Source organism: Lynx canadensis, chromosome A2, assembly GCF_007474595.2.
Source record: "Lynx canadensis isolate LIC74 chromosome A2, mLynCan4.pri.v2, whole genome shotgun sequence".
NCBI lineage: Eukaryota > Metazoa > Chordata > Mammalia > Carnivora > Felidae > Lynx > Lynx canadensis.
In genome coordinates, this window is record NC_044304.2 from 62857319 (window position 1) to 62884620 (window position 27302).

General features: G+C 51.0%; 2 protein-coding genes across 2 annotated transcripts in view; one reads left to right on the top strand and one right to left on the bottom strand.

Annotated features, from left to right (window-relative positions):
* SUN3 (Sad1 and UNC84 domain containing 3) overlaps positions 1 to 7911 on the bottom strand; it is a 30719-nt gene extending 22808 nt beyond the window's left edge. Inside the window, exons 1-2 of the mRNA XM_032592366.1 lie at positions 7670 to 7911; positions 5327 to 5388 (exon numbers count right to left, since the gene is read on the bottom strand). Coding sequence (XP_032448257.1) covers positions 5327 to 5388; positions 7670 to 7791 — 184 coding nt within the window. The 5' untranslated portion in view covers positions 7792 to 7911. The remainder of the gene's footprint in view (positions 1 to 5326; positions 5389 to 7669) is intronic.
* Positions 7912 to 10564: 2653 nt separating this feature from the next.
* On the top strand, positions 10565 to 26801 carry CA2H7orf57 (chromosome A2 C7orf57 homolog). Its single transcript, XM_030307640.1, is given in 11 exon segments — positions 10565 to 10623; positions 11273 to 11440; positions 15717 to 15902; positions 17611 to 17722; positions 18423 to 18435; positions 18437 to 18487; positions 18490 to 18579; positions 19972 to 20069; positions 21728 to 21945; positions 23962 to 23976; positions 25957 to 26801. Coding segments are annotated over 10 exon segments (885 nt in total). The 5' UTR covers positions 10565 to 10623; positions 11273 to 11385; the 3' UTR covers positions 26004 to 26801.
* The last annotated feature ends 501 nt before the right edge of the window (positions 26802 to 27302 follow it).

Below are 27302 nucleotides of genomic sequence, written 5' to 3' on the forward strand. Positions count from 1 at the left end.
CTTCTCTCTCTCTCTCTCTCTCTCTCTCTCTGTCCCTCCCCTGATATTGGGTGTGCACACACTCTCTCTCTGTCTCTCTCTGTCCTTCTCTCTCTCTCAAAATAAATAAATAGGGGTGTCTGGGTGGGTCAGTCGGTTGAGCGTCGGACTTCGGCTTAGGTCATGATCTCACGGTCTGTGAGTTTGAGCCCCGTATCGGGCTCTGTGCTGACTGCTCAGAGCCTGGAGCCTGTTTCAGATTCTGTGTCGCCCTCTCTCTCTGCCCCTCCCCCGCTCACGCTCCGTCTCGCTCTCTCTCTGTCAAAAATAAATAAACATTAAAAAAAAATTTAAAAATAAATAAATAAATAAACTTAAAACAATAAAAATAATAAAATACTGAAATGTCCAGTTTCCAACACAAAACTACAAGGCACACGAAGAAACACGGAAGTCCAGCCAATGGGAAAAAAAATGACCGAAGCCATCCCTAAGAAAGTCCAAATGTTGGACTTTTTGGAGTTACTAAATAAAAACTTCAAATCAACTGTCTTTTTTTTTTATTATTATTTTTTTTTATTTAAAAAAATTTTTTTTCAACGTTTTTTATTTATTTTTGGGACAGAGAGAGACAGAGCACGAACAGGGGAGGGTCAGAGAGAGGGAGACACAGAATCGGAAACAGGCTCCAGGCTCTGAGCCATCAGCCCAGAGCCTGACGCGGGGCTCGAACTCACGGACCGCGAGATCGTGACCTGGCTGAAGTCGGACGCTTAACCGACTGCGCCACCCAGGCGCCCCATCAAATCAACTGTCTTAAATATGCTAAAAAAAACTGAAGGAAATCAAGGACAAAGAATGAAAGAAATCCAAAGAAATGATACATGAATGAAATGAGAATAACGATAGAAAAATTATAAAGGGAACCAAATATAAGTTCTGGAGCTAAAAAGCACAATAACTGAAACGAACAATTCACTGGAGGGCTCGACAGACTTGAGCAGGTGGAAGAAAGAATCAATGGGCTCAAGGATCAGGATCAGATGATCGGAGTCACGGAGCCTGAGGAGGAGCAGCAGCAGGGAAACAAGAATACAGAAACCAGAGCCTAGGAGCCCCGCAGGACACCCTCATACATATGCATATAGACTTCCAGAGTTCCAGAACAGCCACGAGACACAGGGGCAGAAAGAAGACAGGAAGATATAACGGCCGAAAACTCCCCAGGTCGATGAAAAGCATAAATCTACACATTCAAGAAACTCAACAAACTCTAACTAGGATAAACTCAAAGACGCACCGCACCAAGACACGCTATGAGTCGGTCCAAAGTCAAAGGCAGAGAATCTTGAAAGCACAGTACTTGTGATGTACAAGGAACCCTCAATAAGATCATCACATTTCTCAGCAGAAACCACGGCAACCAGGCAGGGGCATATTTAACGTGAGGAAAGGAAAAAGAAAACCGCCAACCGAGATCTCCTCCATCCAGCAAAACTACCCTTCAAGATGGAGAGGAAGCCTGTGGAGGCTCAGTCATTTAAGCATCTGACCTAGGCTCAGGTCATGATCTCACGATTTGTGAGTCCCGGCCCCACGTCAGGCTCTGAGCTGTCAGATCCTGCTTCAGATTCCATGTCTCCCTCTCTATCTGCCCCTCCCCAACTTGCTCTCTCTCAAAAATAATAAATAACTTTTTAAAAAACATAAACAAACAAACAACAAATTAGAGAGGAAGTTAAGGCATTCCCAGGTAAATAAAAGCTGAAGGAGTTCTTGCCAGAATATCTGCTCTACAAGAAATGCTGGAGGGAGTCTCTTGGGCCAAAGTGAAAATAGACACGACAGAGGAAATGTCATATGAAGAAATCAGTGTTTCCGGGAAAGCTAACTACATGAGTAAACATAAAAGCCAGGGTTACGGTAGTCTTGCTCTGTAACTCTTGTTTTTAATTTTGACACGATTAAAAAGATAAATGGGTAGGGGCGCCTGGGTGGCGCAGTCGGTTAAGCGTCCGACTTCAGCCAGGTCACGATCTCGCGGTCTGTGAGTTCGAGCCCCGAGTCAGGCTCTGGGCTGATGGCTCGGAGCCTGGAGCCTGTTTCCCATTCTGTGTCTCCCTCTCTCTCTGCCCCTCCCCCGTTCATGCTCTGTTTCTCTCTGTCCCAAAAATAAATAAACGTTGAAAAAAAAAATTAAAAAAAAAAAAAAGATAAATGGGTACACAGTGTACAAAGAATTAATTTTTGACAATAACACGAAGGAGGGAGGGAGAAAGTTGAACAAGCAGAGTATTTATATGCTGTTGAAGCCAAGTGGCTATCAATTGAAGCTATATTGCCACGGATTGAGAACATTCGCTGTGATCTCCAGGGTGACCACTAAGAAAATATCTAAAAAAATGTACACAAAACGAAATGAGGATCAAAACAGCACACTACAGGGGTGCCCGGGTGGCTCAGTCTGTTAAGCATCCAACTCCTGATCCCACAGCTCAGGTCTTGATCTCAGTGTCATGAGTTCAAACTCCATGTTGGGCTCTGCTCTGGGCATGAAGCCTACTTAAAACACACACACACACACAGTCAACTACAAAAAATCAATTAAACACAGAAGGCAATAATGGATGGAATGAGGAACAGAGAAGGTATAAGACAGAGAAAAAACTGGCAAAATGGTAGAAATCCTTCCTTATCAGTAATTACTTTACGAGTATGTGGGGAATAAGCTTAGGAGTTCCCTGAGCCTGCACTGATGAGTCAACAAGCACCTTTCTTTTGTTAATTAGCTTCGCTCAGGGTGGCATCACGAATAGCGCATTGGTCTATAGCCCGGTTTACCTGTTTACCTAATTTGGTCCTTCCTTCCTGTGAAAGCAGCTTTCTGCTCTAGTACTAAGGGGGGGGGAGGGGGGCACTTCTGCCCTTGGTTATCTTGTATACCTTTGTTCTATATTGGGGTGTTTGCCCCGCCCTCTCTATACCTATTTACCTAATCTCGTTTACCCAAACTTGGGTGTGAGCATCCTAAAGCTTTGTAATTCTTTATGCCTTGTTAACCCATCAGTGCAGGCTCGGAATTCCGAAGCTTATCCCCCATACATGTAAATGGGTTAAACTCTCCAGTCAAAAGTCAGAGACTGGCAAAATAGATTTGAAAACACGGTCCAACTATATACTGCTCTCAAGAGATTCATTCTCCAACCCACACTGAAAACTATAAAACATTGCTAGAAGAAATGAACAAAGATATAAATAAATGGAAAGACAACCCATGTTCATGGGTCAGAACACTTCCTATTGTTAAGGAGTGCCTGGGTGGCTCAGCAGGTTGAGCGTCTGACTCTTGGTTTCGGCTCAGGTCATGATTCCACAGTTGTGGCAACAAGTCTTTTGTTGAGCTTTGCGCTGAACACGGAGCCTGCTTGGGATTCTCTCTCTCTCTGTCTGCCCCTCCCCTACTCAAGTTCTCTCTCTCTCAAACTAAGCACACACATTTTTTTTTAAAGGGGACATTATGTAAAAAGCAAAAGGACAACCTAGAGAATGAAGGGAAATATTTGTAAATCACATATCTGAGAAGGGTCTAATAGCCAGAATATATAAGGAACACTTACAACTCATCATCCAAGGGACAAAGGACCCAATCACAAAATGGGCCAAGGACTTGAGTAGATATCTCTCCAAAGAATGTATGGACGGCAAAGAAGCACATGAAAAGGCATTAGTCATTCAGGAAATATAAGCCAAAACCACAAAAGCACTTCACGTTCACCAAGATGCCTTTGCTCCAGAAACCGGAGAACAACAAGTGTTGACGAGGATGTGGGGGGAGCAGGACAGTCATGCGCGGCTGGTGGGATTGTGAAATGGTGCACCTGCTGTGGAAGACAGTTAGGCAGCTCCTCCCCAGCAAGTTACCAGAAGGCAAGCACCCCCAAAGAATTGAAACCAGGGATTCAGACAAGTACACGTGCACATATGTTCAGAGCCGCACTGCCCACAACAGCCAAAAGGGGGACACAATCCTGGCCCATTAATAGTCGACTAGACTGCGGTCTATCCACACGGTGGAATATGATTCAGCCACAAAAAGGAATGAATACTGACTTGTCTACAATGTGGATGAACCTGAAAAACATCAGGTTTAATGACAGAAGCCAGACAAGAAGGTCACATGTTGTGTGATTCTGTTTATATTCAGAACATGAAATCCACAGACACAGAGAGAAGAGTGGTGTTGCAGGGCTGGGGGAGGGAAAACGGGGGGCAAGCGGTCAGTGGGCATGGGCTTCCTTTTGGGGTGGTGAAAATGTCCACAAATTAGGAGTGGTGGCCGCACAGCCCCGAGACTGCCACTGAACTTCTCGCATTATGATGGTTAATTTCACATCCGGAGGATTTCAGCTCCACAAAAAGAAAGAGAACCCAAGTCCGGTTAAGTCCACTGAAACTACTTACATCCGTGGCATCTAAGATGGGTCTGCAACATTGGTGGGCAAGGTGCAAGGTTGCAGTGGGGACATACAAAGAAGCAGCTGGCATCCGCTGTGAAGATGCATGGATTTCCATCTCAAAGGATGTCACAAGAATGTGGGGTACAATTTCTCAGGTGCGGAAAACCCTGAGTGCAGACATCTCTGCTGCCCGCACCAAGCACTCGTGACACTTCCCTGCGTGTGGTCTGGGGTCGTACCTGGGGAAATGTCGCCTACATCCCACTGCAGCAAGGTGGGGATGTCCAGCTGAGGGGAATGGCCCCAGGGCAGCAGTGAAGGGGACAAGCAGCAAAGCTTCCAGGGAGCAGTTCCCAGAAGAACCAGAATATTCAGGGTTCGGTCTAGATAGAGGTCTGCGGAGCTGGGCGGGGCACAGCAGGCGCGTGGAGATGCAACCAAGAGAAGGAGCTTGGACCTCAGGCAGGCACAGCATCAGGACAGCCCAGCCATCCAGGAAGCCACATGCAATGATGACAAAATGGCCCCCAGCATCCTGCCATGTCATAAGATAGCAATCCCGGCAATAACTGGGGTGGAACCTTGATTTCCCTATGGTTCAAGTTGTCTTGAAATACCAAAGAAAGTTGTCAAAGAGCAATTTTCCAGCACACTAGGGGTCGTGATGCATGATACCTTCGGTCTGAAAGCTGCAAACCGCACGTTCAGCCATTTCTTCACCCCTGGGATGAGGGGGAGTCTTTGTTGCCCGTTTATCTGTAGCATTTACTTACTTCCAGGACTTTCTTTGGCATTTCTTTACAAACATGAGTCATTCCACCGAGGTCACCCTCCCCACACAGAAACGTCCCGTGACCTGTTTTTCAGGACGATTACTTAGTAAGACTTACCTATAAGAAGAAGGGTCACCATGGACACTGTGCTTATGACAATCTTCCATGACTGGGTTAACCTAGAAAGGAGAAAAACAAACAGAACTTAACGGTAGAGACCCACTAACCTGTAACTTGAACTCGAAACTAACCACCACAACCAAGTCCACAAATGTGCTTATTCTAGGTTGAGTCTTGCGAACTAATTCAGTTCCTAATCCAATCTCAGGAATTGAGGGATAAAAAAATTTCCGGGATTGTATATCAACATACTTGAACAGATATCCACATCCCTCACTTTCACACACGTTATGGTTACACTGGTTTTTATGTCTTGTGTACGTCTGGACCTTTCCACGTGTGCCTCGATGCTAACACAGAAGAAAGTAGAAAGGTTATCTGTGTCATCTGGACGTAGAAGGAGAGGAGGAGGGGCAGAGAGAGAGGGAGACACAGAATCCGCAGGAGGCTCCAGGCTCCGAGCTGACTGTCAGCACAGAGCCCAACGTGGGGCTCAAACTCAGGAAACTCGAGATCATGACCTGAGCCGAAGTCGGCTGCTTAACCAACTGAGCCACCCAGGTGCCCTTGCTCTTTCTTTAACTTTATGCACAAATGACAGTAAACCTGTGCTAATTTTGGGAGAGTCTGGTGACCATTTAAGTGATGTACCGACTCACCCTGTCCACAATCTGGTCCTGAGCTGTGCGGTCAGGAGCAGCCCAGATCCACTCAAATACCGCAGTAGAGACTAGAACAAGCCAGCCAAGTCCCCCCAGGGTAGGGTCTTTGATACCTTATTTCTCTGCAAATACCAGCCCTGCTTATTGGCTATCCAGGGTGGTTAGACTGTGCCCCCCCAACCCAGAAGGTTTTCTCAACTCCTTTCCCTCCTGGAGAGCGCATCTTTTTTTGTAAATAAAAAAAAAAAAGTTTATTTATTTATTTTGACAGATTGAGAGAGAGAGAGAGAGAGAGAGAGAGAATCCCAAGCAGGCTCTGCACTGTCAACGCAGAGCCCGACACGAGGCTCAAACTTAGGAACCGTGAGATCACGACCTGAGCCGAGATCCAGAGTCGGATGCTTACCGGACAGAACCACCCAGGCACCCCCAGGGAAGTGTATTTTGAAACCACCTCCTCTTTCAATATCACTCATTGGTCATGTGGGGGTCCACTGCCCAAAGAATCATTCAAAGAGGGATTTACAGCCCAGGTGAGCCCACCTGATGGGCCGAATTGAATGAAAAGGACCACGTTACCACATTCGCCAAAGGTTAATTATGTGTTTCATTACCATCCTGGCTGTCAGACTCTGCTTTCCAAAGCCCCTTGGCTGCCTTTCCTGGCCTGCGGAGCCCTGCCATCTGCAGGGCGCGGGAGCGAGGGTGCTTTGCTACCTTTCGGTGTAACTGTCATGTGCTGGCTTCTTGTATCGTGACTTTGTGGCCCTGCCTCATCTTCACTGACAGGTTTGTTCCTCTGCAAGGGCTCTGCTGTTACCGCTGGCACGGCCACTTTGTTCCTTTTCATTTCTGTTCCCCCTGCCCCACCCCTGCAGGCAGTGCACAAGGGGCAGGTAAGGAGGCTTGGGTCTTGGCTTACCCAAGTGGGCACAGCTTCCCTGTTGCCTCTTCTTGTGAGGACACAGTTATTGGGCTTAAAATGCTTGCCCCCTAGCCGTGCGGTCACGTCTTACCTAAGGACGGAATAAACGCGCTCTGTGTCTGGGGTCCTAAACCGCGGTGCTAAGTGCCAGAATCCAGAGAATGGACCAGTTAGGCAAAAACAGGAATCATCTCTAAGTTCATAAACTAAAATACTAATCTTGCTGCTCCTATGGCTCATTCTTTTGTTTTTTTTTAAAGTGTATTTATTTTGAGAGAGAGAGAGAGAGAGAGAGAGAGAGCACGCGTAGGGGAGGGGCAGAGAGAGAGGGAGAGAGAGGATCCCAAGCAGGCTCCACATGGTCAGCGCAGAGCCCGATGCGGGGTTCAAACCCACAAACCATGAGATCATGACCCGAGATGAAATCAAGAGTCAGATGCTAAACCAAGTGAACCACCCAGGAGCCCCTGGTTCATTCTTCTAAAACGATGGCTTCTCGTTCACAACCCTTGTCCCCAGTTGGCTGTACGGAATCAAAGTAACTCCTGCATAGCGCGGACCCAGCATCCCACAGGAAGTCCTGTGATCGAGAGAAACCTACAGAGGAGACCTTTGGAAAGGCCTCTCTCTAAAAAGGACACGAGTTTTGCTGGGTTATTTTCCAAGTAAACAGAGTACGCCTGGCACATGGGATGTGGAACATAAGACCTCGTGGAAATCATTCTGCAAAGGTGCAATCATTCAGTTGCATACCCACTGAAGTCAGGGCGTCTGTGCCCCCGGAGCACGTCACTGAGTCCACCGCTGACGCTGGCTTCTTCAGAATGACCTCTAAAAAACCTGGCCCCCCTTCTTGGCTTCGGTCTTCCGCTCATTTCCCCCCATGAGGTGGCAGGGAGCCAGGGGAAGGAAGGACGGCGTTCGCTGGCTCTTTCCTACTTTACGGACAGCATGACGCTCCACGGAGAGGGTTTTGCTCCGTTTCTTGTCTTACATCCCGGGTAAGACGCCTTGGAGGGAGACACCGTGAGTGGGCAAATGTAGAAATGCTGAACACTCTCCTGTTACATCACCTTCTGTGACACATCATAATGGCCTAATGGCCGGGTCAGCTGGTGCACCTGCAGCCACACCCCACCCGCCACTGGGTCCTCCTGAGCGACACGTACGTGCTTTACTGCGATACCTTCCGAGCAGCCCCTGTCGTGCTAAGGTCCCCCTGTACCCTCCTCTCTGCCGCCACAAATCAGGAATCTGCTGTGTTTGCTTCATGAGTTTTTCCCAAGTGAAATAACGCAAACACAATGGGAGACCCCAAAACATCACTCCCCAGTCGCATGCCTCTCCATTCCTTCCCACGGGTGACCACCATCTGGACCCTGCTATGCACAATTCCCATGTGGTTCTAAAAATGTTATCACACAAATATGTATCCTTGAATAACATAACGGTGTGTGTATGATTTCAACTTAAATGACCTTTCTCAGCTTTTTTTTTCCTGATGTTTATTTACTATTGAGAGAATGAGAGAGCTCGAGCAGGGGAGGGGCAGACAGAGAAGGAGAGAGAGGGGACCCCAAGCAGGCTCTCTGCTGACAGTGCAGAGCCCGATGTAGGGTTCAGACTCAAGAAACATGAAACCACGGCGTGACAATCACCCCATTCCTGACCTGGTCACCCCCCCCCAGGCCCTACCTCCCCAACAACATCACACTGGGGGTGAGGTTTCAACATATGAACTTGGGTGCAGGGTCAGGGTGGGACATGACACACGGTTGGTCTTTGCCATCACGCTCAATGATGCCAATGTCTTCATCACCCTCAGTGATGCCCCTTCCCGACTGGGATCTAACCACCAGGCACATGCCTTGAAAACCTTGCAAGTGAAGCCGGCACACTGATGTATTTCTTAAAATGACTAGGACCCATTCTACTCCCCGGAATGAGGCAAGGAAGCAAAATACTACATTATTATAAAAAAAAAAAATTCATCTCTTGGGCACCTGGGTGTCTCAGCTCATGATCTCACGGTTCATGGATTCAAGCCCCACGTCGGGCTCTGTGCTGACAGTCAGCTCGGAGCCTGGAGCCTGCTTCGGATTCTGTGTCTCCATCTCTCTCTGCCCCTCCCCCACTCATGCTCTGTCTCTCTCTCTCTCTCTCTCTCTCTCAAAAATAAATAAACATTAAAAAAATTTTAAACAGACAAAGATACTGGCTAGTCAGGACCCCTGCAGTTACTAGGATCAACTATTATTTACTTACTTATCTATTGGTTATTTTTAAATTTTTTATTTATATATATATATATTATTTTTTTGCTCTTTAATGTTTATTTTTGAGAGAGAGAGAGAGAGACAGAGCACAAGCAGGGGAGGGGCAGAGAGAGAGAGAGAGACACAGAATCTGCATCAGGCTCCAGGCTCTGAGCTGTCCAGGCTCTGAGACGCTTGAACCCACAAACTGCAAGATCATGACCTGAGCAGAAGTCAGGTGCTTAACACCCTGAGACCCCCGGCACGCCTATTTCTAAAACTTTAAAATTTTTAGTTCCAGGGTAGTTAACAGACAGTGTTGAATTCGTTTCAGGCGTACTACGATCAACTACTCTCAAAAACAACCTTCTCTTGGCCCTACAATCCCCTCGGCACACGATGCTGTGACAAGTAAAAGGAAGCCCCTGTCACTCTTGGTCTCTGCGCACAGTGGAGCAAACATTTGACAACGCAACGCCAAGTCTGGATTACCCGCATGACCGGGCGGGCTGCACACCCTGAAAATTCATCACAACATTACCTGAGAGCTGGTGAACCGCACTCAGGGTTAGTTCCGGTCACAAGAATTACCTTGTCGCCACCGAGTCAGTCCCAGCGCGCGCACCTGTGCAGACCCCAAATCCAGGCGGGGCGTTCGCACTGGGGTCACGTGTTCCGCAGAAACCTGAACGCTCTGCGGCGGAAACGTGGCCGAGGGCTTTTTAAAAAGTGTCTTTCAATTTGCAAAACAGGAATTCTCTCAAACACAGAAGGTATGGGGAAGGACTTTTACATGATCATTTCACTACCCATAGGCGGTTAACAGAAAATGGCTCTTTGCGGTTTTCCCAGGCACTTATTCGTCCTCTTATTTATTTTTATTTTTTTAAGTTTATTTTTTTAGTAATCTCTACACCCAACGTGGGGCTCAAGCTCACAACCAGGAGATCAAGAGTCGCATGCTCTTCCCACTGAGCCAGCCAGGCGCCCCTATTCCTCCTGGTTTTACAAATGCATTAAATAAACGGGAGATTGACAAGCAAATCTCGGTCTAGTTTTTTGTGGAAACTCCCTGGGGTGGAGCAACCTGGGCGACCGACCAGGTGGCAGGCCTCGCCCTCCAGCAGCGCGGCCCCGCCCCCAACCGCAGCCCCCGGCCCCGCCCCCTCCCCGTCCTAGCCCCGCCCCTGCCGGGCCCCGGCGGTTGACAGGGGCCCGCGCTCCGCCCCTGGTCTTGATTGGCCGGCCGCTTACTCCCTGGCTTCTCCGATTGGCTGCGGGCGCTCCCGCCGCGCCCACCGGTTGGCCACCGGGGCGTTGCCGGGACGACGCATGTTGTTGTGGTTTCGCGCCCGCTGGGAGTGTGGGCTGGGCTGCGCTGGCCCCAGCCGCCCGTGGGCAGAGTCGTCTCCGGCGGTGCGCACACCATTCAGGGAGACCCTCCGCCGGCGGGTGAGCGGGGCGGGAGGCAGGGGGCGGGGCGGGGGCCACCTGTCACCCCGTGCCCGGAGAGCACCCGGTCACCTGCATGAGTCCCGCCGCCACGCGATCACACGCTGCCCAGCTGTGTACCCGCATGGACGTGCCCCTGCTGTATACCTGGCGGCGTGGATGTGCTCCTGCTGTATACCAGTGTGGTCGTGCCCCTGCTGTATACCCGCGCGGATGGCCTCCTGCTGTATACCCGTGTCGTCGTGCCCCTGCCTTATACCCGTGTGGATAAACTCCTGCTGTGTACCCGTGTCGTGTGCCCCTGCTGAGTACCGGACACAGACTTCCCTCTGCTGTATACCTGGCATGGATATGCTCCTGTGTATACGAGAGTGTGTATGCCCCTGCTGTATACCTGTGTGGATGGCCTCCTGATGCGTACCGGTTGTCACCTGCTGTCCCCTGTTGTGTGCCTGCGTGAACGTGCCCCTGCTGTGTACCCGCGTGCACGTGCCCCTGATGAGGTGCTCCTGCTGTATACCAGCATGCATGTGCCCCTGATGTATACAAGGCATGGACGTGCTCCTGCTGTATACCAACATGCACATGCCCCTGCTGCATGGGGTCGTGTATGCCCTTCCTTAATGACGAGAGCCTGCATACCTGTCAGGTGGAGGTGGACGGAGAGGGCAGGCCCTCGGAAGTGGCCTCTACAGTCAGCACCAGGGGCGGTTCCCTCCTCACCCGTGGTCACCTGGTCCAGCCTGTCGCCTGTAGGCCCGCATGAGGAACACAAACAAGGAGCTGCAGGGCGCCGCCAGCCGCTATGCTCCCTGCGGTGAGTGTCCAGCTAACAGAGCCCGCATTCGCGTTCGCTCTGCCGAGGGAGGGCTGGCCCCCAGCCCAGCGTCCTGAGCGTGTGGGCACGTGGGGCTGGGGTGAAACTAACGGGATACCCTCAAAGAGAGCTGCTTCTGTGCCCCAGGGTCAAAGCAGCTTAAAGGGAGACATTAAAAGAAAAGGGGGGAAAAAAAAGCAAAAACACAGCTAGTCTTCTTTTTCTTTATTTTCGACAAAAGAAAACCAGGTTTCCCAGTGTTGTCTCAGCTGCTGGGGGGTAAGATCTCTGCAATTTTCCTGTAAATGGTTTGACCGTTGGTAAGCTGCTTCCTCCAGTGTTGATCCAGGGACTTCCTATCTCACCACCCATCTCCCGCTAGTACTTTAATCGTCTCCACATTTACGTGCTGGATGCAGAAAACAAGAATTGGGTGGAGGCTGGTGGGGCAGTGGGGCTTCTCACTCAGCAGGGTTTGAAGCTGGGCGGAACGGAAGGAAAAAGAGGTGCATGCTGTGGTCTGTCTGGGACTCTTGTTTTGATCCCCCCCTTTTTAAAAATTTTGTTTAATGTTTATTTATTTTTGAGAGAGAGAGAGAGAGAGAGAGAGAGAGCATGAGCAGGGGAGGGGCAGAGAGAGAGGGAGACACAGGATCCGAAGCAGGCTCCAGGCTCCGAGCTGTCAGCACAGAGCCCGACTCGGGGCTCGAACCCAAGGACCTCAAGATCATGACCTGGGCCGAAGTTGGCCCTTAACTGACTGAGCCACCTAGGGCCCCGATTTCTCCCCCTTTTGTGAGGGCGGAATGAAAGGCTGGACAAGAGGATTTGATGCTCCGCTGGGAGCCACAGGGCGGGAGCTGGCAGTCACCTGCCTCACTCACATCTGCTCAGAGGTGTTAGGAAGCCTGGCCGTGGCATTTCTAAATGAGCTTGTGAGATCTGACTGACTGCTTTTGGTGACACCGTGGCTGTGCTGGGCACATGGGTGTGTGTTTCCGGGGGAGGGCTGACAGGTTCCTCTTTGCCTCCGTTGGCTCTCAGCCTATATGTGACTTCTCCAAACCTTAGTTAGTGGCTTCTCCTGTATACACAACACCAATGGACACTGACAAATGGCAGGTACCATCCTAAGCACTTTTATACACTGACCCTTAACCTCAAAATGACTTGACGAGGTATCATTAACCCTTATTGATAGACCTCACACTAGCCCAGGATGGCACCTCCCACGGGGGCTCCTCTGCCCAGGCTTTAACCCCTGCTCTGCAAGGCGGCTGCAGCCCAAAGGCAGGAATATGGCCGTCTGCGGGGCTAAGTGGGCACGTAATCCTGCCCTGTGACTAGAAGTCTGACAGCCCCTGGTCTTGGGTGTCAGAGCCCCTGTCTGCCTTCTCCTTATTGATAACATGAGGTGCTCCTGTCCTGCAGGTGGGGAGTCAGGGAGGGGCGCCTGGGTGGCTCAGTCAGTTGAGCTCAGGATCCCCAGGGTCATGGAACTGAGCCGTGTGTTGGGCTCTGTGCTGAGCGCGGAGCCTGCTTAAGATTCTCTCCTCTCTCTCTCTTCTCTCTCTCTCTCTCTCTCTTCTGTTCCTCTCCTTCTGTGCTCTCTCTAAAAAATAAAAATGAATAAAAGAGCTGCTTAAAAAAAAAATACCTTCATGATACCCAACCTGGTGGTTAAAAAAGAAAAAAAGAAACAAAGAAATCCAAATGATACTAATTGATCACCTTAGTAATGATAGTAATTGCTATACAAGTACTAATAATTTCTAAGTGATGGAAGTTACAAGACAGCTCTCATTGTTTTCACTGTGTGTGTGTGTATGTGTGGTGTGTGTGCTCCTTTGCTCAGTTATAAATGCCCTACTGGAGTAGATTCAGTGCCTGCCCGAAGCTTCCAGTAATGAGAACCGGAAGGTATACTGTTCCCTGTGGATTAATTAGTAATCAAAACACAGAGAGGAAAAATAAAGCAAAGAGTGCGTGCCTTCCTTCTAAAAGAGAAAATTTTTGAGCAGAATATGATGAGTGTAGGAAGCTGCTTTGTGCTTCCTCCTAAAGCTCCAATGATCTGTGAGCTTCTGCTCCATTCTTTAGACCTTTCCCAGTGCTTTCTTCCATTCTCAAAAGCATAATGTTGATTCAGCTCATTACTGTCCTTTAGACATTAATTTTTGTTATGTTTAAACATCATGCGTTTTGATGCAGTGAACCCAGCTTTAGTTACAGGTGGAAATCGGATGTGTAAGCTCTTACCTTTAGAAGACAATCATTCGTGAGCTCCTTGTATGTTACATGAATCAACTTCTTCAACACGGTTTTCCTGTGCTCCTACTGTATTAGAGTTCTCCAGAGCAACAGAACCAATAGGACGTCTGTCTATCTATCTATCTATCTATCTATCTATCTATCATCTATCTTGAAAGAGGAACCAGCTCACACAGAATCTGCAGGGAAGAGCTGTAAAATTCCTTCCTCCCCCTGGAAGACCTCAGTCTTTTTCTCTTAAAGCCTTCCACTGGTTAGATGTGGCCTACCCACATTATGGAGCGCGATCTGCTTTAATCAGAGTCCACTAACGTAAATGTGAATCTCATCTGAAAAATATCTTCACAGAAGCATCTAGAAAACATTTGACCAAAAATCTGGGCACCATGGCCCAGCCTAGGTGACACATACTATTATTCATCACACCTGTTGGGAGCCTGGCACTGTGTTAGACCCTGAAGGTCATGAATCTGTGACAGCGCATTCCAATAAGTGCTCGTAAATGTATGAGTCGCGTGTGTCACATTAATGGCATCTGTTGTATTTTACATTCTTCCTTCACTTGTTTCCCAAGGTTTTCAATCAGCAGGGATATTTTTTCTTACATTTGGCTAATCCGTTTCTGCCGCAGAGTCACCTGAAGCACCCGTAGTCCGGGTGTCCCCAGTGTCATTCTCGCTGTGGGATATAGGTGGACCCTGGTCACTGAAGGTCTCTGGGGTCCGCCCCCAACCTCTTGTGCCTGGCAGGGCCGTCCTGGACACCCTCAGCTCCTGCGCCCACTAGGGGCCCTTTGGCTTGTGGGGGTTCAGACCGAGGAAGGGAGGAAGGGCAGACAGCGGGCTGCCTTCCTTCTCCTCTGGTTCATCCTGCAGTGCCGCACCTCCTGTCCCTTGGTCCTTGCTCACCACGCTCCAACTCTGTGGGACCCACTTAAGATTTCCCAGGAGCTAGGCTCAGCCACCTCACGTGCCCGCGGTCCGAGGAGGTCTTCCATGACACGTGGCTGCCTGGCCGAGGTCCTGGCTTCTGCTTGTCCCCTTGCACTTGTGACTTCTCGCTCGTGGGGCCCCACTGTGGCCTCAACGCAGATGAAGGGAGCAGAGAGGTTTATGTGCTGGGGTTCCCACGTCTGAGAGGTGGCCCACCTGGACTCCGGCCCCAGGGCGTGGGACGTGGGAGGTGGGGGGGGTGCTCCCCACGGGGCCCGGTCCTGCCTCTTCCTGCTCCTGTCAGGCTGCTGGCCTCGCTCTCTGAGGCTGCTGCTGCTGTGATGGGTTTGTATCTCAGCGTCTTTAGTATACTGAGTTCAACAGATCTTGGCCAGCACTGGCCACGTGTCCTGGACGCTGGCCTGCAGTGTTTTAAGTGAGTGTGGACTTTGCGGGAATGTGTATTCCCCAATATATCCAGAAATGCAGTTTACTGCCAGTTCCACAGAGGAGAGAGAGCAGGGGACACACAGGAGGGGATCTGGTACCTTGGAGGATACCCTGTTGGCTACCCTCTTTGGAGCAGACGTGCAGCCTGTAGCAGAGGAACAGCAGGGCCTCATAGAGGGAGATCTTCCTTTGGGTGGGATCAGCGGCTTAACCCACACAACCTCAGCGCAGGCATTTGAAAGAGAGCATTTTCTCCCCACTGGTCTCCTGTGATGGTGTCTCCCGTGCAAATGTCCTGTGGCGGTGTCTCCTGTGCTGATTCCTGTGGTGGTTTCTCCTGTGCAAATGTCCCATGGTGGTATTTCCTGTACTGATGTCCTGTGGAAGTTTCTCCCATAGTGATGTCCCGTGGTGGTTTCTCCTATACAAATGTCCCATGGTGGATTCTCCCACACTGGTGTCCGGTGGAGGTGTCTTCAGTGCAAATGTCCTGTGGTGGTTTCTCCCATGCTTGTGTCCTGTGGAGGGTGAGATGCTCTCCCTGGCATGGCTAAGTTGTGGGCAGTGGGGCACACCAACTTGAACTCTGGGTAACAAGCGGGGCCTCTGACCCTCTCCTCCAGACTGGTATTACCACCTTCCCGTGAAGCGGTCCGAGAAGCCCATGGACACCCCTCCGGCTTCCCAGATCCCCGGCCTCAGTGACTTGAGTGAACCTCCCAATGGGCACCTGCCGGGGCCGCGCAGGTACTGGATCAAGGAAACCGACTCGGAGTATGTGAAGCTCGCGAAGCGAGGCGGCCGGCCCGGTAAGAACCCCACGCGCGCCCCAGGGTCCCTGCTGCGTGGACAAGGGGATTGGGTTGCGCTGGTCACCCTTTCCTCCATGTAAATATGTTGCTGAAGAACCTAGAAGTTCTGCCCAAAGCCTTGGGACGCCAGGGGTGGCGGACACAGCGCGGGGCGTGTGTAACCCACAGGATGTGCCCACTGTTGACAACAGCATTGACGAGACTGAATGTGCAGAACTGGCTTGTGAGAGGCACCTTTGCAGGGGTTACCTGCCCCATGTCATTGTCACTCGCAGAAGGTGTGTCCCTGCGACTTCGATGGCCTTGTGGGGACAGCTGGCTCTCCAGCGTGCCCAGTGCCCATTCCCACGGCCCATTCCTGTGACCCATTCCCGGGGCCCATTCCTGTGGCTCGTTCCCGTGGCGCATTCCCGTGGCCCATTCCCGTGGCCCATTCCCATGGCCCATTCCTGTGGCTCCTTCCCATGGCCCATTCCCGTGGCCCATACCTGTGGCCCATTCCCGGGGCCCATTCCCACGGCTTATCCTCATTGCCCTCATCCCGGGTTCTAATGTGTTTTCAATAACAAAGACCCTGCACGGGTGTCTGCGGCAATGGTGGGGAACGTCCGCCTCGACCTGTGATTTGTCCGAGAAATACTGCCTGGTCATGCTCAGAGACTGTCGAGCAGGGGCAGGGGTCGGCCCCGAAAGGCTTTAGAAAAGTCCAGAACAATCCATTCCACTCTCTCCATGCAAGGCTGGGACAGGACTGTGATGTCCTTCCACCCCCTCCCCGCTCCCCCGCCACTGGTTTAGGGAAAGTCAATAGGATCGCCAGCACAATCTGGATGGGTCTGCAGGTTAGACAAGACAGTCGCGTGTGCACTGACTTCCTGGTGCAGATCATGGGCTGGGATCATGTGACAACTGTCCTCTAGAGCCTGCCGCCCTCAGGTCTGCGAGGGGGTCCCTAACTGCCCCCAAACAGCAGGGACAGTGACAATACCAATGGGGGCAGGGGAGGAAGAGGGAGGGAGAGAGGGAGGCAGCAAAGGTGAAATGAGACACGAGCATCTGGAGGAGGCCAAGAGGAATCCATGCTGTTCCTGCCACTTTCCCCTAATCTGAAATATCTGAAAACCAAAAGCGACATAAAGTGCTAAACATTCCCTACGGATCCTAAGCAATCAGTGACAGCTGGCTCAGGAGCAAGCAGGGCCAGACCCCCCCCCCCCCGCGCCGTCCCCACCTTCCTGTTGTCCCCTTTGGGCCCCCAGTGAGGCAGGGGGTTCGGGAGCAGGGTGAGTCTCAGGCTCTGTTCCTGTCCCGGGACTCCAAGGGGAGGCCCTGATTACCAGCTCCCCTCACCCACGTTCCCTGGGAAGCCTTCGAGGACAGCTGCACAGCCACAGAGAGCAGTCGGACTTTGCAGGGGTAGGTGAGGGGGGCAGCCAGCCCGCAGTCCCCGTGTCCCCACGGATGTCACCTGGGATGGTGGATGTCGGCACACACGGGTGCCAGTTCGGTAGCTGGGCAAGATTTGGGGGGAGGGGCGCACATCTGGGCACGTGCACGGGCAGGCGGGGACCAGGCACAGTCCTGCCCACCTGAGAGCCCAGAGGTGACCCTGGAAGTCACAGGGCACCCCCCCCCCCCACACACACACACACACCGCTGTCTATGGTGACCTGTGTGCTCACAGCTGCGTCTTTTTGGCTCTGAGATCTGCTGAAGCACCTGGTGGTGGCCGGGACCAGGAAAGCCTCCCCGGTTGCGTACTCCCTGCCGGACTGGTACATTCACCACAGCAAGCCGCCCACGGCCGAGCAGAGGCAGTGAGTATCCCAAGGCCTCCTGGGCCATCTCTGTAGCGAGAGGGTAGCTCACTGTGCATTTCATTCATTCATTTATTTATTTTTAAGGTTTGTGTATTTATTTTGAGAGAAAGAGAGATTGAGCAGGGGCGGGGGGAGAGAAAGAGAGAATCCCAAGCAGACTCCAGGCTCAGAGCTGTCAGCACAGAGCCCGATGTGGGGCTCAAACCCATGAACCATGAGATCATGACCTGAGCCAAAGTCTGACGCTTAACCGACTAAGCCCGCCAGGTGGTGAGGCAGTCCACAGTTGGGCAGGGGTGTGGCATAAGTGATCACAGAGTCCCCCAAGCCTGCCTGAAGGAGAGGGGAGGGAGGGGGAGGGAGGGAGATGGACAGGAAGAGGAGGGGGAGGGGAGGAAAGGAGGAGGGCAGGGGGAGGGAAAGAGGGAGAGAGGGGAGGGAGGGAGCAGGGACAGGAATGAGGAGGAGGAGGGGAGGAAAGAAAGGAGGAGGGAGGGGGAGGGAAAGAGGGAGAGGGGAGGGAGGAGAGGGGACAGAGAGGAGGGGGGAGGGGAGGAAGAAAGGAGGAGGGAGGGGGAGGGAAAGAGGGGAGGAGGGAGGGAGGGACTAGGGACAGGAAGAAGAGGGGGGAGGGGAGGAAGAAAGGAGGGGGGCAAGGAAGTGGCACCAGGCTGGGTGCTCCCACCCTGTTCTGCAGGATCCCTGCCATCCTCCATGCCGGATTAATGGGTATGAAGGTTTAACCACGATCAGAACAACGGTTAAACTATGAGTCCAGAAGAGGGCCTTTCGACTTTTTGACGTGAAAACCGTTCTGGCAGAGGGAGTCGGAGGAACGTGAGGAGAAAAAAAAGGTGACAGGCGTTCTGACAGCAGCGTTCCCCTGCTTACGGCTCCCTGAATAAGCCAGTAGCCACTGGCTGTGTGTCTCATTCATGTTCTGTGTGTTAAATGTTTATTATTTGAGAGGGGGAGGGGCAGAGGAGAGAGGGAGACACGGAATGCTGAGGCAGGCTCCAGGCTCCGAGCTGTCAGCACAGAGCCCGACGAGGGGCCAGAATCCACGAACCGTGAGATCCTGACCTGAACCGAAGTAGGACGGTTTAACTGACTGAGCCACCCAGGTGTCCCGGATTTTTAAAAAATGATTATTTATTATTATTTTGGTGGGTGGGGGGCGGGGGGCGGTGGGCTAGTGAGAGAGGGAGAGAATCCCAAGCAGCCTCCGCACTGTCAGCACAGAGCCCTATGCGGGGCTGGAACTCACAAACGGTGAAATTGAAACAGACCCGAGCTGAAATCAAGAGTGGGACGCTTAACCGAACTGAGCCCCCAGGAGCCCCGATGGTGGACTGTTTTCAGGATCCCTGGGTGCCACAGCACACGTCTAGGGGACCTTTGAAATGCTAAAGGCCGCACAGCCCCCCATCAGGCAGGGTCATTCTCTGGAGCCATTGACGGAAGCTGTGTGTGAGGGCGGGTGATAGCGAGGGGGACGGGCGCCCGTCAGGACGACCCGGACAGCAGCCCTGTATCCTTCACCTTGCTTCCGTGCACAGCTCGCCGGAAACCGCCCACAGCCCGCAGGCCTTTGGCACGGCTAGAGTAAGGACCTTGAACACGGGACGGGCGTGAGCCACCAAGTGAACCTAGTAGGTTGTGCTTGATTTGATGAGTGTCCAACCCCAGCCTATGGTGAGGGCCTGGCTGTTCCCCCCGCTCTTCCCCCTCTGGGCCTCCGGGCGTGGATCTGGGACGCGGATGTTGACATGTGGCAGACAGGAGACAATATTTCGGCCAAAATGTCACCCGTGGACAGCCAGCATTATGGGGTCTCACACACCTGCAGGATCGTGTCTCGTCTTTCCCAAAGGCCCCCCCTTGTCTTCCTGTGAATGTTTGCAATACGTCCCTGGGTTTGTGGGCGTCCTTGTTTCTCTGTTCATTTTTTCTGTTTTCCCGTAGCATTTTCCCCTATTTCGTTACAATCTAATCTACACCTTTTTGCCGAGCACCGTTCCAGGAGTTTTGACAAATGTACCCATTGTATTACCTCCACCACCATCAGGGCGCAGAGCCGTTCCGTGGCCCCCACACTCCCAAGGCCGAATCACGGAGAGTCTCCACGACGTAACCGTTTTATGGGACTTTTGTCGAGTTGTGTGGCCGGGTGACGTAATGACCACGCTCACAGGCGGTCCTTCTCCACCGTCTGTGAGTCTCCTTCTCCTGTTTTCCCTCAACAGGTGCGGCTACCAGCCATTAACTCCAAGTACCCGAGCAAAGTGGGGACCCCGCTTGGCCCCAAAGAGCCTGCAGGAAGCAGACTGTCCTTCCCTCCCATGTAAGTGCACGGACAGAGCGAGTGTTGTCTGGGTCAGGTTCAGGTTTGGTCTCTTCGGTGCTCCGTCTGGGGGACAAAGTGACAATGATGGCAACAAGGCGCTGGGCTGGTGGCGGCCTAATGATGCTGGCTTCCTGGCAACGCGTGTCGGAGACACGACGTTGATGTCACGCCCTGAAGCCCGGCCTCGCCCACTGGGCTCCTCGTTCGCTGGTCCTTCCCCCCTGACATCCGTCGTGGCCCCGTGGAGCACAGCCGTCCCCATCCACGTCTTTGCCATGTGGGTGCCGAACTTCTCCAACCAGTGGTTCTGTCTCCGTGAGCCTGTGTCCTGCCCGAGACACCCCTGGGGACCCTGTCCTCAGCAAGGCTCGCCTTTTAAATTCAGGGCCATCAGCCTTACATGAGTGTGTTGTCCCATCCTGACTTTATCTGTCACCAAGGCCTGGACCCCGTGTCCGCAGCTGGCGGTGGGTGCTCTGACTGTGCACGGCCGGCAGAACCCCAGTTAGTGCCAGAAGTCACGTCACCAGTTATCCGACTGGTTCCTCCTGCAGCCTCCGGTCCCGTGGGAGATAAACAGCAGGACAGACCTGAGAGCACCACGCTGACACTGGGGGTGGAGAAAATATATACTTAGAGGGTGGGGGACACTGGGAATACCCTTCACCACAGAGCGATTTGCAGGTTAGGAGCCCGAGGCTCAGAGAGAGCAGGTGACCTGTGTCACCTGTCCGACTCCATCCACGTCCGAGGCCCCCGTCACTCTTCAGCGTAGGTGAGACCCGCGAACATGCAGTCGCTGACTTAATGGCAGATAGAAGGCAAAGCTGTGCAGAGAGTGGTAGATCATCTTTTGTTTTTGGAGTTTATTTATTTAAGCAATCTCTACACCCAATGTGGGGCTCGAACTCTTGACCCCGAGGCCAGGAGCCATAGGTTCCACTGTGTCAACCAGCCAGGGGCTCGACCGGCAGATGATCATTAATGTCAAGGAAGACCTATTAAGAAAGCGATCATTTGTGAAAGAAATGGTACAGTCCGGGCAACCCGTCACGACCAGGGGAGGGGGGTGTGAAGGTTTCGTCCCTGCGAAAAGCATCATCATTAGTTTTCTACTTGGATGTCCCGAAGACAGGTGGTGAAAGGTGGATTCTGCAGGCTCTCGGCACATACGGGGATGATAGCAAGTGCGTTTGCTTTAAAAAAAATTCTTTTTAACATCTGTTCATTTTTGAGAGCGAGGGAGACAGAGTACTAGTGGGGGAGGGGCAGAGAGAGAGGGAGACTCAGAATCCGAAGCAGGCTCCAGGCTCCGAGCTGTCAGCGCAGAGCCCGACACGGGGCTGGAGCCCACGGACCGTGAGATCGTGACCTGAGCTGAAGTTGGGTGATTAACTGACTGAGCCACCCAAGTGCCCACCAAGTGTATTTTCTTATGCTGAACACAGGGAGAGAGACATCGAGAAAGGAGAGAGAGAGAGAGAGAGAGGGAGGGAGAGAGAGACAGAGACAGAGAGAGGGACAGAGAATTATCCCCGTTGGGTTTTAAGGGGCGATAACATATCCAAGTTATTAGCAGTATGCTCACTGCGGACTGTTCTGGATTGTCATTAACCTTTGTACTGAAGTTTGGCACTAATTTCTCTCTTTTTGAGGCCCGGGCAAAAAACCAGTTCACCCACCAACTTTTCCAAACTTATCAGCAATGGGTACAAAGATGAGTGGTTGCAGCAACGAGCTGACTCAGACAGGAGGGCCCCGCGGACACCGGGAGCAGCCCCACCGTCCACATCTGCGCAAGACCCCGGAGGGCTCCAGGGTGCAGGCCCGAACCCAGACCCGGAGCTGCCCGAGGGCTCCGAGGACGCTCAAGGTGAAGTGCACCCCGCAGTCCCTGACTGCTGTGGTTTCTGTTCCTTGGGACGGCCCCTGGGGCTTTTTCTTGTCTCATTTTGGATCTTGAGCTGAGTAATCTAAACACCACGTAAAATCCTACAGAAGCGTGGAGGTCACACATACTCAGGAGGATTGTACAGGTTTTGCTTTTCTCCTCTTTGTTCACGCGAATCGCATGAGTCATGATCGCTGTGGCTTTAAGAGAGACGTAGAGAGAGAGCAAGGGAGGGGCAGAGAGAGACGGAGAGAGAGAATCCCAGGCAGGGCTCCCCATGCGTGCGTTGTCAGCGTAGAGCCCGACGCGGGGCTCAAACCCACGAACCTTGAGATCATGACCTGAGCCGAAATCAAGAGTCAGAGACTTAACCCACTGAGCCATCCAGGTGTCCCTTTACGTTTTCTTTTAATTTCAAATGTTTCGATACGTCACATACACACAGACAAGATACCAAACGATATCACATTTAGTGTCCTTGGATCTAAGATCCTGGCCCCTATGATGCGTGAACTTCTGTGTAGGCAGCCGGTCCCCTTTGGGGCAGGTTCATAAGAAGCCCTTAGGTCTGTACACAGAACTCATGGTTCAAACTTGAAATTATTCTGTTATCTACATTTCTTTTTTTTTTTTTTAACTCTTTTTATTTAAAAAAAATTTTTTTTAGTGTTTATTTTTGAGCGAGAAAGAGAGACAGAGTATACGTGGGGAAGGGGCAAAGAGAGGGGGAGACACAGAATCCAAAGCAGGCTCCAGGCTCTAAGCTGTCAGCACAGAGCCCGACGCGGGGCTCGAACTCACGGACCGTGAGATCATGACCTGAGCTGAAGTCGGACGCTTAACCGACTGAGCCACCCTGGTGTAACCTCCCCCCCCATTATCCACATTTCTTAAACTTTGTTATTAAATCCTGAATAGTTTGGAAGTGTCCCTGTAATTAGATGTTCCAAATACTATATTGGTTTTGATTTTTACCAGTCATAGCGACGGGTGGAATTAGTCTTAGTTTTGGCTACATCCATCGTAAAGCCCATCGAGTATTGTTTACTTTCTGTGGCTCGGTGATTATTGGCCATTTGCCTGTAGGCAGCTTGTTTTTTTCTCTTGAGGCTTCATTTCTTTGGTTAAGAAGGAAGGAGATGTGTTATGTCTCTACAAGCATCTGACGTGCTTTATGTGTATGTTTGTCAGCAAGGTCTCTGCCTGCCTTTGCCGGCCAGTCCCTTACTCTGAGGGTAGCCACTCCCCACAGACCCCACGTGAGGGGATGCTGTCCGTGCACCTGCTTCGTGCCCCCACCACGGGGGCCCGGCCACTTCTATTGATGATGTGTCTTCTCTCCGTCGTAAAATGGATGTGTGACGAGTTCACATTTGATGCCAATAAAAAGTGCACTTTCGAACTTTTCCATGCTGGTTGTGTTCTGTGGCTCAGTGTTTTCAGTGATACAGCCTTTTACGAAGTCTTTTAAGTGATTATTTAAAGTATTAATTCTTGGGGCACCTGGGTGGCTCAGTTAGTTAAGCGTCCGATTTCAGCTCAGGTCATGATCTCATGGTTCGTGAGTTCAAGCCCCACGTGGGCTCTGTGCCAACATCTCAGAGCCTAGAGCCTGCTTCGCATTTGTGTCTCCCTCTCTCTCTGCCCATGCCTCTGTCTGTCTCTCTTTCAAAAATAAATAAACATTAAAAAAATTTAAAGTACTAATGCTTTTAAAATTTATTTTTGAGAGGGAGAAAGAGTGCGAGTGGGGGGAGGTGCAGAGAGAGAAAGAGAGAGAGAGAGAGAGAGAGAGAGAGAATCCCAAGCAGGCTCCATACTGTCACCACAGAGCTGGATGCGGGACTTGAAATCACAAACCGTGAGATCACGACCTGAGCCGAAATCAAGTCAGACGCTTAACCCACTGAGCCACCCAGGTGCCCCCCAAAGTGCTAATTCATTTAGTACCAACTCTCTTTGACTAAATTGACCTCCTGTACTTGTTCTTTGTTACAGATTCTCCTTCTCCAAGTGAGTACTTCTAGAGAAACCGAGTGCGCCCAAATATGAAAAGTGTCCCCCACGCAAAAATATCGATGGACGGAGGTAGTTAGCTCTGAAGCTGAAGCTTCTGGGCAGCCGGGCGTCCTTCTCCGAACTGCATGTGTTCTAACCGCAAGGGGGCGCCAGCGACACTTAAAAATCAGCGTCCTGGGAACACAGTTTAGGGGCACAAAGAGAAGGAGCAAGTTCGTCAAGATTCTTTTGTTGTCTTATGCGCATTCTCCAAGACAGAGAGAGAGAGAGAGAGAGAGAGAGAGACGCCCTGGTTTAGTCCAGAGATCCGTTTGGTTACACACGGTGACAGAGGTCTCGATAATGGGACAGGAATGACCTGGCCCTGGGCGGTGGGGGCGCAGGGGAGCTCCCGCATGGGCGGCAGGTTCACAGGTTCCCACCCCCCCCCCCCCCAGCGATATAGCAGGATGATTGTCATGGTCTTTCTGCACTGCCTTTAGTAGGTGGAACTTACTTTACTGCCAGTGAAATAGATGATCCAGTCAAGGAATTCTCGCCTGATATTAGCACGAGTTTATAAACTTTTCTATCAGGAAACAAATCATGGCATGTGCTACATCATCCCTGTGCTTAAAGTGGCGAAAGGGGAAACCAACCCCTTCCCAGCCACCACCCCCCCCCCCCCCCCCCCGCCATCATCATCTGATCTCAGAGGAACAGAAAGGCTGGGGAAGCCACACAGCCCTTGTCACCTGTGACTGGGTGCCCCTTCCTCCCTGCCCCTGGGTCGCTGAGGCTCCTGTCCTCACCAGAATCTCCCGTGCCCCGAGCCCTTCTCTTCTGGTTCCTGTTTCTTCTCCTGTCAGCCTTGGCTTTTAACTTGATCAACCGCCAACAGCCAACCCAGAACTTGCCTTTTCCCTCTGACTGGAAAGCCCTCCACTGAGTGCCTGGCTCTTTCTGGATCTCAGCCAGGCTTCTTACTGATGCTTTTTTTTTTTCCTTACTGCAATTTTTGCAGCCGTTCTAGGTGTGTCTTTGGTGTGCTGGAAAGCTGGCCCGTTGCTGCTGGCCCAGATTTCTAGTTTGAAAGAGCCAGCATTGCTGAAGGCACTTGGTGCAAAGGAAGGAGCCAGGCCGTGTCCTCTGGGGCTGGGGAAGCACAGGGACCCTTCGTCCTGCCTGCTCCTTCCCTTCAAGTTCAGCTCAGCACATTTATGTCAGTGTCCGCGGGGCCTTTTCAGCACACGGGGACACAGACCAGAAGGTGGACAGGGCCCCTGCCCTTGTCCAGCGGTGCACGGGCTGCAGACAGAGGTTTCCCGTATGATTTGTGCTTGGCTTGTGTGTGGGACCATGCGTTACATTTTTATGTAGACGTCAGGAGTAGTTTTCAAAAGTAGGTACAGAAACATGTGCTTTCTTTATTTTTTTAAGTTTGTTTTTATTTATTTTGAGAGAGATAGAGAGCAAGTGGGAGAGGGACAGAGAGAGAGAGAGGGAGAGAGAATCCCAAGCAGGCTCCACACTGTCAGTACAGAGCCTGACATGAGGCTTGAGCCCATGAACCAGGAAATCATGACCAGAGCCCAAACCAAGAGTTGGACACTTAACCAACTGAGCCACCCAGGAGCCCCAACATGTGCTTTCGTTTAGTTAAAATTAATAGGTTAAATTTCTTAATATACAGGGGCGCCCAGGTGGCTCAGTTGGCGAAGCGTCCGACTTCAGTTCAGGTCATGATCTCGCGGTTCATGAGTTCGAGTCCCACATCGGGCTCTGTGCCGACAGCTTGGAGCCTGGAGCCGGCTTCGGATTCTGTGTCTCCGTCTCTCTCTGCCCCTCCCCCCACCCCAAAATAAATAAACTTAAAAAAACATTCTCTCAAAAAAATTTTAAAAATTTTTCCTTAAAAAACTTCTTAATTTACAAAAAATGTGGTCTTTATTGCTCTTTCCCCGTCAACTCATCTCTTCCCTTTTTGCATTGCAGGGGCGACCACATCTCCATCAGCATCCATACCAGGAGAGCTCAAATAAGCCCCTGCGATCATTTTCTGATGGCTGAAAAAGATGTGACTGCATCACAACTATACTTCTGAGGCTCCTGCTATATTTGACGAGCATAGATTCTTATGAACTAAGTTACCTTCTAGCCGATTGGGCGTCACTGTTGCATAGATGGTACCAATATTGGGTGTCACTTCCTGTATTTCTCTGGGATGTGAATCATGGGGCTTGGGGATGCTGCGTCTCACTGGCCTGGGGTGTCCCAGTGTCTTGGAACCAACCCCTTCCCCCCCCACCCCCAACCCATCAGCATCTGACCTCACCTGCTCCTGTGTGAGTCTCCATTGGTGACATTTCTATTGAAGTCAACCTATTTAGACCCTTAACTAGAAGAAACTCACAGTCTTTTCCATTATTTGGTCCTGTAATACCTATAGAGATGATATTCTCTGTTTCAAAAAAAACTTGAGAATATTGTGACATAGTTTACACTAAGAAAAAATTACTACTATCATTATGCCTTAAAGTTATAGACACCTGATGTGAAAGCATCATATCATATGCCAGTTTAAAATGTTTGCTAAGCTTTTTTGCATAGGCTGAAATTCATATTACACATTTATTATTTTGTATCATTTAAGTAAAACTATGTCTCATTTTAATATTTAATTTAGTAGTTTTAACAATGGTTTTTTAACTAATCAGACTGAATTTTATTATTTTATAAATTTTGCGACTGCTACATGTAAGTAATTAGCATTGCAATGTGGTTTTATAAAGTTTTATTTATTTATTTTGAGAGAGAAAGAGGGAGAGAGAAAGCGTGAGCAGGGGAGGGGCAGAGAGAGAATCCCAAGCAGGCTCTGCTCTGTCAGCACAGAGCCCGATGCGGGGCTCGAACTCACGAACCGTGAGATCATGACCTGAGCGGAAATCAAGAGTCAGATGCTCAACTGACTGAGCCTCCCAGATGCCCCTAGAACTGTAGTTCTTCAAACGAGATACTTAGTTGGGCATCTGTGCTGTGTGAGCAAACTGAGGAAACATTTCCATAGGGAAATGTGTGAGCATGAGACAGTGTGGATGGCTGGTCATATCGAGTAAAAATGGGACAGTCAACCCTGAAACAACCTGGACTTGAACTGTGCGGGTCCACTGACAGGCGGACATTCTACAGGACAGCATTACAGATGTGTTCTCTCTTCCTTATGATTTTCTTCATTTAGTTTTCTCTTCTCTAGCTTACTGTCCTGTAAGAACACAATATGTGATCCATAGAACGTACAAAACGTGTTCGTCGACTGTTGATGTTATGGGTCAGACTTTTGG